Source organism: Primulina eburnea, chromosome 5 (assembly GCF_022965805.1).
Source record: "Primulina eburnea isolate SZY01 chromosome 5, ASM2296580v1, whole genome shotgun sequence".
Taxonomy (NCBI): domain Eukaryota; kingdom Viridiplantae; phylum Streptophyta; class Magnoliopsida; order Lamiales; family Gesneriaceae; genus Primulina; species Primulina eburnea.
The window spans coordinates 1,866,251-1,884,697 of NC_133105.1; the positions used below are offsets into that span (position 1 = coordinate 1,866,251).

General features: G+C 35.1%; 3 protein-coding genes, 1 long non-coding RNA gene and 1 pseudogene across 6 annotated transcripts; 2 read left to right on the forward strand and 3 right to left on the reverse strand.

Annotated features, from left to right (window-relative positions):
• Positions 1–859: 859 nt before the first annotated feature.
• On the reverse strand, positions 860–2,721 carry LOC140832156 (mediator of RNA polymerase II transcription subunit 10b-like). 3 transcript variants are annotated; one of them, XM_073196011.1, is made up of 5 exons: positions 2,348–2,716; positions 2,057–2,137; positions 1,873–1,975; positions 1,390–1,499; positions 860–1,191 (listed from the first exon to the last, which is right to left on the reverse strand). In XM_073196011.1, the coding sequence occupies exons 1-4, from the start codon at positions 2,710–2,712 to the stop codon at positions 1,401–1,403; spliced, it is 648 nt and encodes a 215-aa protein (XP_073052112.1). In that variant the 5' UTR covers positions 2,713–2,716; the 3' UTR covers positions 860–1,191; positions 1,390–1,400. The 3 variants fall into 3 exon arrangements, with proteins under 3 accessions (XP_073052112.1, XP_073052111.1, XP_073052113.1); XM_073196010.1 differs by having other exon boundaries at positions 1,410–1,499; positions 2,348–2,713; XM_073196012.1 differs by lacking the exon at positions 2,057–2,137 and having other exon boundaries at positions 1,410–1,499; positions 2,348–2,721.
• Positions 2,722–3,292: 571 nt separating this feature from the next.
• LOC140832157 (methionine gamma-lyase-like) lies at positions 3,293–6,761 on the reverse strand. The gene is made up of 2 exons (XM_073196013.1): positions 5,842–6,761; positions 3,293–4,038 (listed from the first exon to the last, which is right to left on the reverse strand). The coding sequence occupies exons 1-2, from the start codon at positions 6,629–6,631 to the stop codon at positions 3,461–3,463; spliced, it is 1,368 nt and encodes a 455-aa protein (XP_073052114.1). The 5' UTR covers positions 6,632–6,761; the 3' UTR covers positions 3,293–3,460.
• Positions 6,762–8,562: 1,801 nt separating this feature from the next.
• Positions 8,563–15,263, forward strand: LOC140832159 (protein HLB1-like). The gene is made up of 14 exons (XM_073196014.1): positions 8,563–9,131; positions 10,282–10,404; positions 10,925–10,994; positions 11,261–11,374; positions 11,864–11,947; positions 12,213–12,263; positions 12,426–12,455; positions 12,615–12,677; positions 12,791–12,856; positions 12,997–13,125; positions 13,727–13,762; positions 13,870–13,989; positions 14,582–14,767; positions 14,876–15,263. The coding sequence occupies exons 1-14, from the start codon at positions 8,671–8,673 to the stop codon at positions 14,984–14,986; spliced, it is 1,644 nt and encodes a 547-aa protein (XP_073052115.1). The 5' UTR covers positions 8,563–8,670; the 3' UTR covers positions 14,987–15,263.
• Positions 15,084–18,302, forward strand: LOC140831862 (uncharacterized; annotated as a pseudogene).
• LOC140832161 (uncharacterized) lies at positions 16,599–17,503 on the reverse strand. The gene is made up of 2 exons (XR_012118040.1): positions 17,354–17,503; positions 16,599–17,239 (listed from the first exon to the last, which is right to left on the reverse strand). It is a non-coding gene; the product is annotated as an uncharacterized lncRNA (long non-coding RNA).
• Positions 18,303–18,447: the final 145 nt, after the last annotated feature.

The window sequence follows — 18,447 nt, forward strand, 5'->3', positions numbered from 1 at the left end:
GGAGTGATCTGATTTTCATTACTCTCAAAAGCAGTCGATTATTTAAGATGTTCATAATTGATACATGATGAATGAGTCGATCATAGAAAATTGACTACATATTTGACTAAAAATGTACCCAGAAATAAACGAAACTTAATTAATTAATTAGCTTTCATCTTTGGTTTTAGTTGTCCACTAATTTGAGCCTACTTTCTTCAAGCTTTAGAAGTATGAGTATCTTCTAAAAGGTTGTAACTATTGACACTACAAGAAAATGAAACAATTCCATCTAGTATTAAATAATTGTTTATTTAATATAAAATAAAGCCGTCCGATAAATATTCATGGGTGATGAGAAATGAATCCTCCAACCGTATGAATCATTGAGACAAATGTTCTTGAGAATATTACATTATGTAAATTGTTCGTACTCTAGGAAGATTTTTAAAATATTCACCACTTGATTTGTTGATCACCATTTTCCTTGCTATTTTCTAGATTAATCAGTTCCACTAGTATCTGTCCCACATGTCGTGGGATCCTAGGAAGTTATTTTTCGAGAAATATTAAATCATCATAATTTTAAATTATTACAGATTATTGAATAAGTAGTTCTGGAATTAGAATTTGATAAGCTAAAAATAACAAAAAAATTCTTTTACTATCTTTTGCAGAATAAAAGGGTAGAGTTAAAAGATATGTAATACCATGAGATGGGGTGAGTCTATACTGCACAAAGAGTAGTCTCCCGGTTTTTGTGTTGTATAAGATGATTGATCGAAGATCTCACTTGAAAACAAAAAAATGTGAAGCATGTGGGAGATCTATTTCCGGTGTCGCGGACTCGCTCCTGAGATAGCTAGCACATCAAAACCTGTTTTCATCAATCACATTTTTATTGCGTGCATAACATTACAAGAAGATTCTGATGGTAATAACTCGGAAGGAAGCAGATATTATATTCTTAAAAAGTTACAATAACTCAAAAACAAAGCAGCATCACTTTGTAATTACAGCTAGAATTCTCTATGAATACTATAATATACTGGCCACATTACATACACAAGATCTAGGAGAACAGACCGTGAATTTACAGCAATAACTGTCGAAACTATCTGATTCAGAACACTGCGTTTCTCAATTCTCAGCCTTAACTTTTACATCTCCGTTTGGTAGAACGCTCTGTAATTGCGCTAAGCGCTTGGACTCCTGCATAAGTTTCAACAGGTTCATTGATTTTCTAAAATTGTCCATGCAATCAAACAGTAAGGTGAGAGTGTCCCTCATAAAATGCCATATAAGCAGAATAATGTTCCCACCAAAAAATAATTAAAAAAAACATGGTGAAAAGGTAAAACAACATATAATAATTCAACTAATCAATCATTAAAAAGAAAACAGATGAACCGGAATTAAATCTAGCTCACAGCTGCAGATGATGCACGTATCTCCCTATAAGCTTCAACTTCATCAGGAAATGTCAGGTCTAGTTCCTCAAGTAGATGTCTTCGCAGTCCCTGCATCATATACGGAGCAACAACAAAAAATACACGCTTGAGATTGAAATGTGCAGAAATTAGAATATCTACACTAATGCGTAGTGGTGCGGAAGAATTAAAATGCGTGTTAAAATCAAGAAAGGGTTAAATGTATCATTGTATTCGCGTTTCTAAGATATTAGTAAAGGCTCAAATCAAATATAGTATTATTCTGCCATTTAAATACCCTTCATTTGCAAGCTTTCTTCTGACTAATCACAACTTCACAACACTATGTCATCGGCTTCATTTATCTCAGGGCACATTGAGATGTGAAAATGGTAAACGGCCATAGGCAAAACAGAAGCATTCTTATTGTCTATCTATGAAAGTTTTCAAGGAAAATAGCAACCTTAAAGGCATCTGTTTTCCCTTTAGCAATCTGATTCTTGGCAATGCAGCCATTCAATACATTCCGAGTGAATTCATCTGGATTTTTCCCATCATCAATCAAACTGCGCCCAATTCAATCAAACACGATAACATATTGATATTAACAAAACCATGGGTCAATAGATCAAGAACAAAAACCTTACTTTATAACGTCCATGGGAATCTGAATGTTACAGTTTTCAGCTAATTTGGTCATGTTATCCAGCTCCGACACCAAAGTATTCCTTAAGCCAGGAATAGAACAGAAATCAAAGCAAAATGGCTCGTAAATCAAACTAGACAGATTGTTACATCAAATAACTGAACAGTGCACTCGGATCCATGGAGTTATCGAATGAATACAAATTGATGAGATCTTTTCAATGTCCCCTAGCATCAAACAATGTGATAGATATAAAAAATTAAGAGAGTAAAAACATTGTATGTAAAATTACATGCGCTGCAGGAGAGGGAGCTGAGCAGCAACGTTGAAAGATGAAACGGTGAGGTAGAGCTGGTGTAGGATGCCTAGGGTTTTCTGGATCGAATTAATGACCTGATTTAAATTTTGTTTCGGATCGTCCGCATGAATTCCTGCAGCGGAGACTCCGGTGGCAGCGGAAGATTGCATAGGAGATAAGTCATCTAACTGATGGATCATAGCGCCGTTACCGCCGGGCGAAACGCCGCCGGCTTCAGCTGCCGCTGATGCTGTGGTCTGTGAGGAGGAGTCCATGTTCGCAAGATTGGAGATGGGCCACTGGCTGTTCCTGTATTTGTGGTAGTAATCACTTATGCACCCAATATAAAAAGTTGTCATCGGCCCAATCCACGAACATACAAACCCTGGTTATATATATATATATATATATATATATATATATATATATATATATATATATATATATATATATATATATATATATATATATACACTAGTAAAATATGCACATGCAATGCATGTGCTATTATTATTTTTAATTTGATCAAATAATATTAAATAATTAACACGAAATTATTTTCAATTTAGAAAAGTAGTTTGATTTAAAAAGGAAGTTTTATTTTGATTTTTTTTATTTAAAATATGGAGTGACTTGAAAAAGTTTTAAGTATAGTAAGAAGGGTAATTAAGGAATTAAATATTTTGGTGTCCTCAAATGTAGTTATTCTAAAGTCCCCACGCTTAGTATATATATATATATATATATATATATATATATATATATATATTGTTTTGTCTGAATGCATGTTTTTATTTTTTAGCATATAAAAATTTAAATAGAATTCTCCAGATCGAGAATAATGTTTTTCTCCTAATAATTGACGGTTAATGTTAAAATCATATCAATTATTAAATATGTTAATCACTGATAATTGTCATTTTCATTTTAATTGTGAGCTCTACCACAATAAATAGCACATATATATAGATGGTGGGTGCTTAAAATGGACATCAGAATTCAGAGCATCCAAAGTAATTTTAAGTAACAAATACCTCACACATTCACATAGCAAACATACAAAGTTAACTGCATAGTCTAATTACTAATAGTTTGCGATAAAATAAGTTACTTCTTCTCAAGTAAACTGGGGTCCTGCATTCGACCAAGGGCATTCTCGAATTGGCTCCATTTCTGCTCCAATGAGCCACAATAGCCTATCGACATTCTCACCAACCCTGGAGAAATGCCAGCCAATTCTTTCTCATCTTCATTCATTTCGCTGCTCGTGCTACTCCCAGAACACGACATAAGGGTTTCATAGTAGCCCAAGCTGACGGCCATCAGCCCGAACTGAGTGCAGTTTTGAAGAAGACCCATCAACCTGTTGGCCTTTTCCTCGGTTCCCATGTCCAAACACAAAATGCCACCGAAACCATAATCTTTATTCGACATGGTCTTTAGCAGGGTGTGATCAATGTGATCTTCGAGACCTGGATAGATAACTTTGAGACCGAGCTTCTTCATCCTGGTAGCATAGACCAATGCCCGACGGCAATGCTCCTTCATTCGAAGGGCCAAGTGGGGGAGCCTCTCGGAAAGTTCGAACGCCATTTTTGGGTTCATGGTCGGCCCCAATAACATGAGAGCCCCTTGATGTACATCCATCATAGAATTCACTAGGTTGGCTGGACCGCACACAGAACCTGAGCCAGGGTAGGGGCATATAATTTCAAAATTTGCAGGTTTCATATTATATAGAGCTAATTTCTTGATATCCAAATAAACTCACCAACCCAAAACCGTTTGGATTCTGAAAACAGTCAGAATCCAACATCAAGATAGCAAAAATACCAGTAAATGGTATAATTATATATTCCTAATTATCTGACATAGCCACCACTTTTTGAGAAATCATTAACCACACATAACCAACAACAGTAGCTCATCCTGTGATTTTTTACAATATTCTTGCCAGCGTTTTGAACCCACTCCTCTGAAAAGGGAATATTATACATGAATCGTTTTACCGTAATAATTCAATGTACGGGAACCAAGATCTGGAAGAAGAGCGCCAGGGGACATGTGACACCAAAAGAAAGCTGCTGCATCAACATGTGATCCCCTCGAACTTTAATGTGGAAATCACATGAATTCAAGTGGCTAAAATAATCGACTGTTACAATGACCTTGGGCAGGCTTATTGGGTAAAAAGATATACATGTGCCGATCGTGATCAAAACATAGGATATGAGAGGTGAGTCTACCCTAACTCTTGGTGTTTTTGGACGTAAAACTAAAAAATATCGATGAATCCCACAATTTTGATTTCAAGTGAAAGGATCCTCAATCATCTTGTATAAAACAAAAATCGAAAGAACTGCTCTCTGTATAACATAGACCCACACGATAAGAGTAGGAGTGAAAAAATACTGAATTTTTAGCATATCAAGATTATCGTACCGAAAAATACTGAATTTTCAGTATACCGAAGATTTCAATATGGTACGATAATGATACCGAATTTTTCAGTACAGTAACGATATGAAATTTGAAAATTTCAGTATATATCAGAATACCAAAATACTGAAAAAAAATATAAAATTTTAAAATATATAATATTTTAAAATAATAAATTTATAAAATTTAAAGTTTTGGGTATAAAACGGTATATACCGATACCATGCCGAAATCTCGGTATACCGTATAATTTCGATATAATCGGTATGCTATTTATATGTATTGAAATTTTCGGTATATCATATCGATATAAAATTTTCTTGTACCGTATTTATCAGTACGATATACGTTATATAAATTTGGTACGGTACAATATATCACCTGTAGAGATGAGACCCTTGAGTGGTGAGGAAAATGAAGATAATAACGACATGACATAAGATTAAATATTATTATTATTCAAAAAGAGGCAACAAGAATGTACATAACATCATTATATTTAGCCATTAAGAGTTGTCATGATCAAACTTTTCATGCGTGCTTATTATCTTTAAGTTTAAAACATTAATTTTAAATAACGTAATTAGAAAATAATTTTGATATATCGGCTAGTAAAATTTGATGGATTTATTTTCCAAGAGGCCAGCAAACACAAAACCATAATCCCACATTGACTGTAATCATGACTACATTTATTATGGATAATATGGTTAGACATCATAATGAGTAATTTAAATAAAGAATAATAGTAATTATTTAATTTAAAATTTAAAAATACGATAAAAATTCCATCAAATACGAAAATGACTTCCTAATCGTACTTAATTGCGATATAATATATGATAAGATTATAGTAAATCTTACAATTCTATTTATAAAATATAATTAATAAAAGATTGATCTTAGTAAAACAGAGGTCACGAGCGAGTCATTTGGGTTCTATAATTTTAATTTCGGACTTGCAAAAAATTTATGTAACATAATCTCTAGTTTGAATGAGACCAATCTACTCTTTAGGACCTGCGCGAAAGAACAAATCAAGAACAAACCTGCGATGATGTCGGCGCCACCGCTAATATATTTGGAGATGCTGTGCACCACCACGTCCGCCCCCAACCTCGCCGGAGACATTACCATTGGTGCGAACGTGTTGTCCACAACCACCGTTACCCCCTTGTCGTGCGCTATCCTGCATAGCTCCGGCACGTTAGCCACCGTCAGTGTGGGGTTCGACATCGATTCGAAATACAGAACTTTTGTTATGCCTTCCACTATTTCTCTCTTCACCATCTCCAGATCCCTGACGTCCACGAAGGTCGTGGTTATGTTGCACGCGCGGGGGAAAAAGTGGGTGAGGAGAGCGTGGGTCCCTCCATAGAGAGTGCGGGAGGCAACCATGTGCCCACCGGAGCTGCAGAGCTGGAGGAGGACGGAGGAGATGGCGGACATGCCGGATGAGGTGCAGTACGCGGCCTCCGTTCCTTCGAGGGCAGCCATGAGGCGGCTGAGATTAAGCACCGTGGGGTTGAAGTGGCGGCTGTAGATGAAGAAATCCCGATCGGGCCCCAATTCTCCGGAGAACATTCTGGGCATGGTTTCTGGTTCCATGACGGTGAAGGTGGCTGATGCCTCGATGGACATGTTAACGCCGCCGTGCTCGCCGAATTCGTGGCGGGCATTGGCCAGCGCCTCCACGGGGTCCACCGCATGCATCGGAAACACCTTGCTCCATTGATGTTTCTTGGTCGGGGCAAGCTGGTCCAATTGATCATCGGAAGCCCCTCTTTTCTTGTTAGAAAAGCTGTCTATGCTACGGTCGCCAGTCGCCTCGGCAGCCATTTTTGCTGTTGTGTTTCGCAATTGGGAGGAGTGGAGGATGGTTTTCAAATCTGAATGAATAATCACTAATGAAAGTTGGATGGTGAGGAAATTATGGAAGAATGGGAATCTATTTATGGGAGACGAGAAGAACGTCACAAGGAGTTTATATTCATAAAAACAAAAAGAAAAAAAGAAAGAAAGGAAAACAGAGTAGTTCGTCTTTGTATTTAAATTAAAATTTTGACTAATAAAATTAATATTGACATCGTCTAAAAAAAATTATTTCAATTAAGGTTTGATTTAAATTAAAACTAAATCACAGTCAATATTACGGAGATTTAAATGAGAATCGAATCAAATTCAAAACTTTAGAAAATATAAAGACCATACAGTTATTTATATTTGATTTCACGCATGCAATAACAATCCCAATTTTTGGTGTTGGGAATCGATTTGTTTATAAAACAAATGATTTTGATATTAGATTTGAAATTTTACAAATGTCAAGTTATTTGGATATTATGTATTTGATAATCATATGAATATTAGTCACTGTGCACACAAACAAAATAATCATATGATTATTATATATTGTGTATATTTTCTTCTTAAATTTATTATTAAATATAATATTCTAAAAAATAAATTAATTGTGATATGAGATTTATTAAGATTATTTTTTTATAATTATAAAATATGAATATTCGAGCACACTCTATTACATTAAATAAAGGCATAAATCAATAAAAATACTAATACTAACGTATAAATTGTATTGTACAAAACATGACAAAATTTTAGGAAAAATGAGTTTTCCCTTTTTTAAGGTCAAGTTTAAGAATATATTGTATGCATATTATTAGGATTAAAATGTGAGCAGGACAATTTCGAGATTTTGAACCAATAGGTAATTACTATATGAAAGGCTCAGTCAAGAATGGTCGGAACCTAAGCTCATATTACATAGGAGAACGAAGGGCTATTGTATTATTATTTTTTAACTCATATATTTATTTTATTCCATTTTTATAATAAAAAGGTTTATCTACTTTCATAATATATTTTGCTTATCAATTCGTTGAATCCTATCCACTAAGTCTAAGACCATTTGAATCTTGAATTGGACCGTTAATGGATATAATATGGCAAAAAAATTTGAAATAAATAAGAAACTATTCGATGTAATCACTTCCTCCAAATTGATTATTATTATTATTATTATTTTGATAAAACTTGTAATTTTATCGATTCAAATCATCCATTACAAGCTTGAGCAACCAAGGAGAAAAATCATCATTCAACCAAACAAATGGTGAAGGGAAATCAAAAGCAAAACGTGCAATGCTATGAGCTACGTTATTTGCCGTACGACGAACATGAATAAGCTCAGATTTCTCATATTCACTCATACGCTCTCTAATATCTGTTGCACAAAGGCTCGTATAACCAATATCATCCCGAGTGGTAGTGACTGCTTGAACTGCCAATAAGAGTCGGTTGCAACTTGAACATCAATAAAGTCTTTGTCATGAATTAGAATAATACCTTCTCGAATAGCCAGAAGTTCACCATAAACCACTGAAATGAGATGTTGATTTGCTTCTCAAAGATAATAACAGTCGATCTTGTTTGTTTCGGAGTGCGCCACCAATGCTAAAATGATGTCTATTATCATCCACGGCCAGTATCTATATTGAGTTTTAATATGCATAATCTTGGCGGATTTCATATCCTCTCCGAATTACTCTTTTTTGATGCATCCTCAATTTTCTCATCTCACCTACCAGTCAATTCAGAGTGTTTTAATGTGATAATGGTAAGTAATTTTCATATTATAATTTTATTTTATACAATATAATATATAGTGTTTAACGGAAAATGTTAAATTATATAAAATAACTTTTGCAGAAGGGCCAAAAAAAAAAAAAAAAAAACCAGAAAATATTTCCAAAAATTACAATAAAAAAGTCTCCACAGATATGAACCCGATGAGACAAAAGAAAAGAAGCCTGCGAGATTGAATTTAGCTGCTTCGAAGTAGAACGGGCCAAATCCCCATGTCTTCAAACGCTTATCCATCGGAATTACAAAATAGAAGACTCGATCCCGAACCCGAAGCTTCTGTTGCACCGCTATCCTCCGATACTGTAGTTACTCCCGAACCACCGTCTTCCGATCCCCAAGCTACTGAAGCACCGGCAGCCTCCAGTGACGAAGCCATTGCCCCACCTCCAGCCTCCGATCCCGAAGCTACTGACGCACCGCCAGCCTCTGAGCCAGACCCCAATCTCGCCAATGATCGACCAGTCAACACGGAAGCATCGCCAGAAGAAGAAATTTCGTCAGAGTTAAGCGATGTGGACTCGCGTGCCGTTCAATCTAACGAAGCTACGGGGAACGAAGCGAAGCTGGCAAAGGAAGAGGGGAATAGGACCTTTACCATGCGAGAATTGTTGAATGAATTGAAAAATGGAGATCCCGACAACGACGACGCAAGAGAGGTGGATACTCCTCATAGGTCTGTTCGTTTCAGGAAACGAAATAATGGTTCATTATTGTTCGACCAATTCAGGAGATCATTTTCTGAGTTTGACTGAATTTATTTAATCAAAAGCCCGTGGACTTGTGGCTTTACGGTGTTTTAGGATTTAGAAGTTCATGGCCTAAGTGTTAATTCTTGGAATTTTGGGAAAAAAGCTGATACAGAAATAATGTCTTCAGTTTTAGATCTTCAAGAACCATAGTTATGTAAAAAAAATTGAATCTTGAAGATTTGGCGACTTACAGGCTAATAAGTACAATCTAATCATTATATCATACATATGTTTACGGGAAAAGGCAAACTCACTTAAAGTGTATACATCAGTATGATGCTAGTTATTTGCGAGGGTACTGTCTGGATGCTTGAGAAGCAATAGGGGTTAAGTTGCGCTTTCTAATTCAACACAATCAAAACTGTTTTGGTGCATGGTTCTCGAAGAAAAATTGATTTGTCTTAGAAATGGTGGTGATATTTCAAGGCCATCAATATATGGTTCATATTTGTTTTTTTTAAAGTCTAACCAGTTTTTCTATTTCGAGTTTCCAAGTTGTTTCTGATTAGATTAAGGCTGCAGAAAGCTAATGTTTTTGTTACCTGAACCACATTTTTCTCTGCATTGCTCTCATTTTCTTTTGTGTCTCCTTTTATCTAATATCTTTTCATTAATTTAGATTAGTTTATGACGAGTGATTCTCCGTAAAGAGCACAGTTTGTGTTGTTTTCATGCACCCCAATGTTAACTAAACTTTTATTTCCTTCTGGTCTGTGTGTTTGCTACATGGCATTAGATGTTATTACGTTTACACACACTAAGAAATGCTATCTGTGATGCAACTGTAATGTTTTTCCTATGCTACAAGCAACCTTTTCCCGTCCTTATTTTCACATTTGATTTGTCTCCTAATTTTTTGCATCATTAATCTTATTTCGCTCAGATATTTTTGTATGTGAAGCTGATATAGATTTTCTTGTTTGCGAAAATGGTGGTATAAAGTGACCATTCCCCATTTCCCTCTGTTTGATTCCTTCTCTTCATAGTACATATAACAGGGAAGGTCCGTTATTCTTTTAATTTACTGAGCGAATAAGCTCTGACTATTATTTGTGGCTTCTTTTGTTGTTTCAGTGAACCAATTTCAGAACAGCAAACTGAACAGAATACTGCTGCTATGGAGCTGATTAGTAGTGTCACTGGTCTTGATGAAGAAGGTAGATCTCGTCAAAAGGTTCTTACATTTGCTGCCAGAAGGTAGTTGCAATTTTTTTGGACCACATTATTCGGACGAATTTCAGTTCACACATTATTTCATTTTCTTCCTTTCTTAATGAGTTATAGATCAAATCACTTATACTGCCTTAAGAGTTTACTCTATTTCCTTGCTGATATGGATTGCGTTACTGAAATCTGTACTAGTGTGTATGGGTGGGTGGGGTGGTTCCACTGTATTCTTTTTGTAATCGCACCAGATCTTATATCACAACAGTTTTAGTAGCTGCAAAGAACTCCCTTCTTACTGTTTGATTTTAATTTTTGACCTCCTTGTGAAATACACAGTTATGTTAATTTATTTTGGGTTTATGCTCATATATTAATTGCACTTGTTTTTTTTTTCTTTTAAAGATGAGTAATTAATTGCTTGAAATGTATCATAAATATTCACAATCATGAGATTATCCTCGCTATACATCATTGGAGCATTGTTTTCCTTTGGAGCCCTTTCAGTGACAGGCTGCATATTTTGCTTACACCATTGGAAATTTATTTTCAGATATGCTAGTGCGCTGGAGAGAAATCCAGAGGATTATGATGCTTTATACAATTGGGCACTGGTTCTTCAGGTCTGAATGTCTAAATTAGACTTATCTAATATGGTCAAGCGCTTGTTTTTCTCCTATTTTCATTTGTTTTGGCTGCAGGAAAATTAATTCAAACAGATACATTTAATTATATTAAGTCAAATTGAAAATCTATTAATAGTAATCACATGGATAGTTACTCGATTTAAATTATTGGATAATTTTCCTTGAACCATTCAGTCAATACTTGAAGTCCCATCCTCTTATAGATGTTAGTGTTTGAATACTTTGAACTGTTGTGCATGTAGGAAAGTGCTGATAATGTAAGTCCAGAATCCAGTTCTCCATCTAAGGATGCTTTACTTGAAGAGGCGTGTAAGAAGTACGAGGAGGCTACCAGCCTCTGCCCTACGTTAAATGATGTATGTGTCAACAGATGTAGTGTTTTCTGTTACTCTTTGCATGCTTCCATTTAGGCATTGTTGATTGTTAAAATAGAAAGAAGAATCTTGCGGTGTCATTTAGTGCTCAAGAATTACGGTGAGCCTCGTTTTACAATAATATATGTGATTGTTGACAAGAATACGTGAGTGCAGTGCAAATGTTTTCTACTAGAATTTTCATCTTCATGCCAGGACTTGGCTAAGATAGCGCGAATTTAATGGTTGGTGTGAGCTTTTAAGCACTTGAATCTTTTTGTTGAAACATGACTCAGATGGGAAGTTCTATATATGTTCATACCCAACATCGCTATCACATGTAGCTTTCTTGATGTCATGTATTATATTTACTATCACTTGTCTGTTTAAGCTGTTATACATTGTTTATTCCTATTTCTTTTGTAGATTTTTTTTAATATGAGGTGTCCTTTTTTAATTAAAAGATTTTTAAAGCTTGACACGTGATATTAGGCTTACTATAACTGGGCTATAGCAATCTCTGATCGGGCAAAAATGCGTGGCCGTACAAAGGAAGCTGAAGAACTTTGGAAACAGGTTGAATCCTTTATAATTTTTTTTTATATAATGCTATATGAGTCTATAATGTTGTGTACATAAATTTATTAGCATGTTCCTCTCATGAACTTTGACTTGAGTAGGCATCATGTGCTGGTGAATCTATTATGCGAATGATGCTGGTGAATCTACTATCCGATTTTTTCTGACAATAGGGAACGCCTGACTAGCAGACCAAAACATTTGTGCTACCCATACAAGTAATAAATAGTTACAAAATTTTCTTTTGTAATTAAATTTTCAGGCTACAAAAAATTATGAAAAGGCAGTTCGACTCAATTGGAACAGTCCCCAGGTAATTTTTGAGTTTCTTAATCAAATTAAGAGTTAACCTTGAATCACTTTTTTGGGTTCAAGATCTCCACATTATTATTTAACTTTTTATCTTAAGTGTATCTCTGCTGTTTTTTTAACTACTATTTTTCTAACTTTATCTAATCTTCTGATAAAAATTCAGGCGCTTAACAATTGGGGACTTGCTTTGCAGGTACTTAAGAACTATATATACCTTTTGAGAACCTCTTTTATTTTTTGATGTTGTATATTGCTGTTGTGATATAATAACTGGATAGCTATTTTGCATTTTAATACTTGTTTGTGCCTGAAATTCTTTTCCTTTCATTTATATGTCAAACCCATGTTTCAGGAACTGAGTGCCATTGTTCCTGCTCGTGAAAAACAGACCATAGTGAAAACTGCTATCAGTAAGGTATGAACTTCACTTGGCTCTGGTGGAGTGCCTGAATGGTGTTATTAAACATTAATTTTGCATTTGATTCCCTTTTTTCTGATAACCTAATGCCTTTCATCTGTGCATAGCAGTTTCGTGCTGCGATTCAGTTGCAGTTTGATTTCCATCGGGCAATTTATAATTTGGGAACTGTCCTGGTTAGTTAACCACTTGCCTATTCCTTCGTGACCTTACAGCACACTGGCAATATCTTCATATTATAGTTGTATCCTCTGATCATAATGTGATTTGTGGACTGACTATATGACGTATGCTGTTATGTGGGACAAATTTGCAGTATGGATTAGCAGAGGACATTTCAAGAACTGGAGGTCACATTAGTACAAAGGCGGTCACTCCTGACGAGTTATATAGCCAGTCTGCTATCTACATTGCAGCTGCACATTCACTGAAATCTAATTACTCAGTATGCATTTATTTTCGAACCACGTCTGGTTTAAGCATTATTTTTACCTTTTCACATCTCTGTCAGTTTTCGCTATTGTTATGTGCTCGAATGATGCCCCTGCATTATATCCCAGAGTTTTTACTGTAATACTAATTTTGTTGTTCAACAAAATTTTCCAGCTGCATTAAAATCCTGTGCAACACAACCTTGAACTCTGCATATTCTTCTCTAGTATTCTTTCACAGGACTCTATCCTTACCAAGCCATCTCTTTTATGAATTTATTTTTCCTTTTGTCCATTCTTTCTATCTGCTCAGTTTTCCATCTTGTTGAAAATATATTATTTTACTTTCTTCTTATAAAAAAAATGGACCTTCACTGAGATTATAAAGGGGTTTCTTTCCTATATCCGTGCCATTCAGCCCAGTGAAAATTTTCAAAACCCAATGGACATCCAAATTTTTATGTGGTGGGTACAATCATCCACATGTTTTCCACTCATAATCGCTAAAAGCTAAAGTCTTAGCAAATTCTTTTTCAACTGTTGAAATTTTTTTTGGGCATTATCCCTACCTTGTTGAGTTTTTGCGAGTTTTAAAATATCTGTGATGTCAAACAGGTTTACACTAGTGCATTGAAGCTTGTACGCTCTATGGTTAGTATTCTGGCTTCTCAACATTTATTACCATTTACCTTCATTAGTCACACGCTTTGTGCTATATGTGGATAGAGAATCTGAAACTCTGGAATTTTGTTTTTCAGCTGCCTCTACCGTATCTCAAGGTTGGATATCTGACTGCACCACCAGTGGGTATTCCGGTTGCACCTCATGGTGATTGGAAACGTTCTCAGTTTGTACTAAATCATGAAGGTCTCCAACAGGTAGATGGATGTCAATGTAGTTTTCTTCTCAAGCATTCGATTCTTGATAACTGTTAAGACTTAATCTATGATTGAATATAAGTAATCCAAGTATTTCATAGCATTCTATTTTCAACTCATAATTAACCCCTTTTTCCTTCGCCAATTTCAATAATACCCCTCAATCGTCTTCTAATTTTATCAATTAGCTTGATGAAATTTAATATCTTTAGCCCATCCAGTAATAAAAAGAGGCCCAACTTTAAAAGTGGGTGATGTTGCCACAGAAGTTACTGTCAGCCTCACATCTCTTCATCTTTATGCTGTGCATGCTGCTACAAATCGAGTTAACTGTTACTTGTGATTCTGTTTTCTGCGGGAAGGAAACTTTTTGCAGCTCACTGTTACAGGCTTTCTCCCCTCCCCGAGCACTAGGTGTTCTAATAAATCAATAACTTGAATTGGTTGCCTTCTAAGTTGTAATTTTACTTTTTATTTTATATTATTTATTTGTGACACACTAGAATGCTAGCCTTTAACTATGATCTTTCGAGGTTTTAACAAATTTATTATTATTTTTGCTTTGATTGTAATCATAATTTGCAACTTTCAGATTATCAAACTGGAGCAAAGGCAATCCTCACCAAGCCTTTTATCAAAACCAGCAGATTCACTAGTTAGCAAACATGCAATAAAGGTGAATGTCACGGATATAATCTGTGTTTCAGCTTGTGCGGATTTAACCTTGCCACCTGGTGCAGGCCTCCGCATTGAAACAATTGATGAACCAGTTTTCTTGGTATATCTTTCTTTTTAATAATGGTTTTGGAGAGCATGTGTTGCTTCACTTTCGATTTTTACAAAGCTTTTTCTGTGTCTAAAATATCTTTTCAATTTTGTTCGGCAGGTTAGTGATTCTTGGGAAGCTTTGGAGGGTTGGATTGATGCTATTCGACTAGTTTACACAATTTTTGCACGGGGTAAGAGTGATGTTTTGGCAGGTGTAATAACTGGGTAATTCATGTGGAAATACTTTGTCGGAGGCCTTGCGCTTTAGAAACCAGAGAGCTTGTTGTTCCAGGAGACTTGTATATTTATTGATGATAGCTAATCAAATGAGGTTTATTATCGGCGTTTGTCGTCCCAATTTTATTGAATGTAAAACTTCTCTAAATCATTAAAAAAATTCTCCTGTTTATTTATCCATCCCTTTTCGATGACTTATTATGGTCGAAATAAACAAACAGACTTCGACTCTATGTATTGTTTTAATTGTGTAAGGACGACTTCTTTTATATCTTTTATCCCCCCTGTAAATAAAATGTCAAGAAAAAAAAACAAATTTTATTCCTTCTGATCTTATGGTATATAATTTGATTCAAGAAGTAAACTATACATTTTTGCAAAAACATGAGATGGAATTGATTTCTGTTTTCTGAGAGATTATTATATTTATTTTGAGCGAATAATACCATTTAATATAGAATAAGTAAGTACCACAAAAAAACATGAGAAAGGGATAAAAAAAATACATTGTTGAAGAAAGTATTGATAAAAAGTCTGGACTATTTTGAATTTTACGCATTATTTGTGTAAATTGTAGTGAAGCAATTAGTGAGATTATGAGTTTCAAGATGAAAAAAATTGTTTTTTTAATAAATTAAATTAAAATTAAAATGATTGACGTGTGAACATTTTCTTGTTCGAAATGTATTATTTATATATTTTTTTAATATAAAATATTTAAAATTGATTTTCAAATAATTTTCTCAAAAATATATATATGATATAAATGTTTTTGAATTTATAATATGTATTTTTGGATAAATGGTATTTTACAAAATTTGAGAAGAACATTTAAAAATTATGAGCAAGTTATAAAAATTTATTAATAAATTTTTTTTTTATTACTTTTTATGACTCAAGTTCTTTTAAATCTCATGAAATCCTTCCTATTTTACAAAAATGTCACCTAATTAAATCAAATTTCATCAAATATCAATCTCATTTTGAAATTCTATATTTCAAAACATTAAAAATGATATTTTTAATACCAAATCCTATCAAAGTTTCTTGAATTCCACGATTCCAAATACACTGTTGTTTTAATCATATGACCAAATTAGTTTTTGAGAAACATTATTTTTCCTTTGTTTTAATCGATTTTCCAACACACATCACCTCATGAAAACCGCCATAATCACAATCCCTCCACCAACGTTCAGGAGGGCGGCTCTGCTCCAAGATAAATTTGTCCTCACCCCCTCAAGCATTAAATTCTCCAATCAAGCGCTTTTTTCGATTTCGAGAACAACCCTGACTATGAAATGCAGCAGAAACGGCGGCCCATAAAGTGAAAATAGGGAGAGTTTGAAGGATTTGCTGTCCGATACAGTGGATGATAGAGTGGAGCAACTGCTGAGCAAGGAAGAGAACCGGGTTTTGTTACAAGTACTCGAACAAGCTTCGCAGAGGGTTGAAAGGTCGAAGAGATTGCTTGCTGAGATTGAGAAGCAAGGAATCGAGGCAAGAATTATGAAGATTTATCTCAAGCAGCTCGAATCAAGAGCTTCTGAGGTATAGAAGTACAATGCTGTTGTTTACTTGTTTTCGGGGAGAAAAAATTAAACTTTTTCTGGAAACTCACAAAAAAGATTGGAATTTTTTTGACTGGTGACCTACTTGCATGCTTGTCCAAGTCTGCGTATGTTCTGATTGTTGATTTAGCAGGAAAGTCAATTTCCGTTTAATTAGATTAAACTGAAACAAAAAGATGCAAATGTTTCGCTAAGTTTGGGTAATAAAGTATTTTGGAAAGCGTTGAAGTTGCAGTTCTATAAAAATCACACTATTTGTGGTATGATCGTTCTCTCTTCTTTTGATCTGTAATGTGGTAGTATGAGGATTCAAATTGAATTCACGTGAGTTCCGTGGCTGATCCTCTGGTTGAATTGGTTTTTGACTAAGGCGAAAGAAACCTTGTAAGATTAACAGTTTGAGGTGGATGTAGAGAAGTCGTACGCATAATCATGTAATTTGAGTGAGAAGAAAATTATTATAGCAAAACACTGTTTTACTAGAAGTTCGGTCAACTAAGATGATTGCTCCTATAGGATGATATAGAAAGAAAACACGGCTCACTTTGCATGCACTCTTTTACCGGGCTTGTCGGGGAGAGCAATGAAAATGGTACTAGTACTCGATTTCATGTGTCTGGCCTCCAAGCGAGGAACAATACAAGCTTCTTCTGCCAGTTCATGTATGATAAAACCTATATCATGACGAGCGAACCATGGTTGTTTGACAGTTCTGGTCACGGAAACATGGTTTGGTAAAATATTAGTTGTTATAATGAAGCATCAGGTGGTGTAAAAGATGTTCTAACCTCAACCAAACACGAGTCAAAAACGGTTCTTTGTTTGAAAATGGGTAATTTGAATAATTCCAGCTGAGCCAACCATACCCACCAAAACTCCGCTGATCAGTTAAAATATATACTAGTAATTGTTTGTGGCTTAACAATCCTGCTTGCTGACTGATATAAAAATTGAAGATTGCAGAATGCCAGAAAGAAATATTGGAAGCAAGATTGATGGCGGAAGAAGCAGAGCGTTTGTTGGCAGAACAAGACAAGGTCGACTCGACCGAAACAGAGTGAAGTCACAGACAAAGATAAGGACAGACTGGAATCTATCAAAGCTGCATCAATCACTGCTTTGATCGGCGTTCTTGCACAACTTCCCATTTCGTTAACTTGGGCTGGAGCTGGAAGCAGTCCACCGCTGATTCTTCCACTGGCAATCACCTTTGTCAGTTGTGCACTCTTTGGATCAATTTTCCGCTATGCTGTCAGAAGAGACTTGGACAATTTTCATAAAAAATCAGGGACAGTTGCTGCCTTTGGCTTTGTCAAAGGTAATACACTTGCTAAAATTGTTATGCCATGGCATGAGCCATGATGAAAGTACACAAATGGAAAGCAGAGAAACTACAGATCACGGTTTCTCGTCACTGAAGGGAATAAACCCTCTATAAAATGAGAAAGTGATGAGATCTTGATCCGGATCCCAAAATTCCTCACTCACCCAATATTGGATATATGTGAAGTAGTTACAATTGCTCATTCATAAATCATAAGATTCAAATTTGAGGGGAATTTGAAATCAACCCGTATCAAAAGTCGCACGCTTTTGATGGTGCAGTATACATTTCTGAGAGCCTTCTGATTTTTTCATTCGTTGGAGTAGCCTTAGACTTCTGCATCAGTGTGGGACTTCTGAGTCCATTTCCAATTGATAGATCAGCTCCAAGGACATGATATACGAAGCAAGAACATTTGTTCTCTGTTTGGGTACTTGGTCGATAGAGAATGTTCAAGTATCACTATTATAATATAACATGAGAATAGGAAATTATGACACGAACATACTTTAAAAACTATTATGTTAAGTTGGAAAATTTATGGATAAAAATAAATTG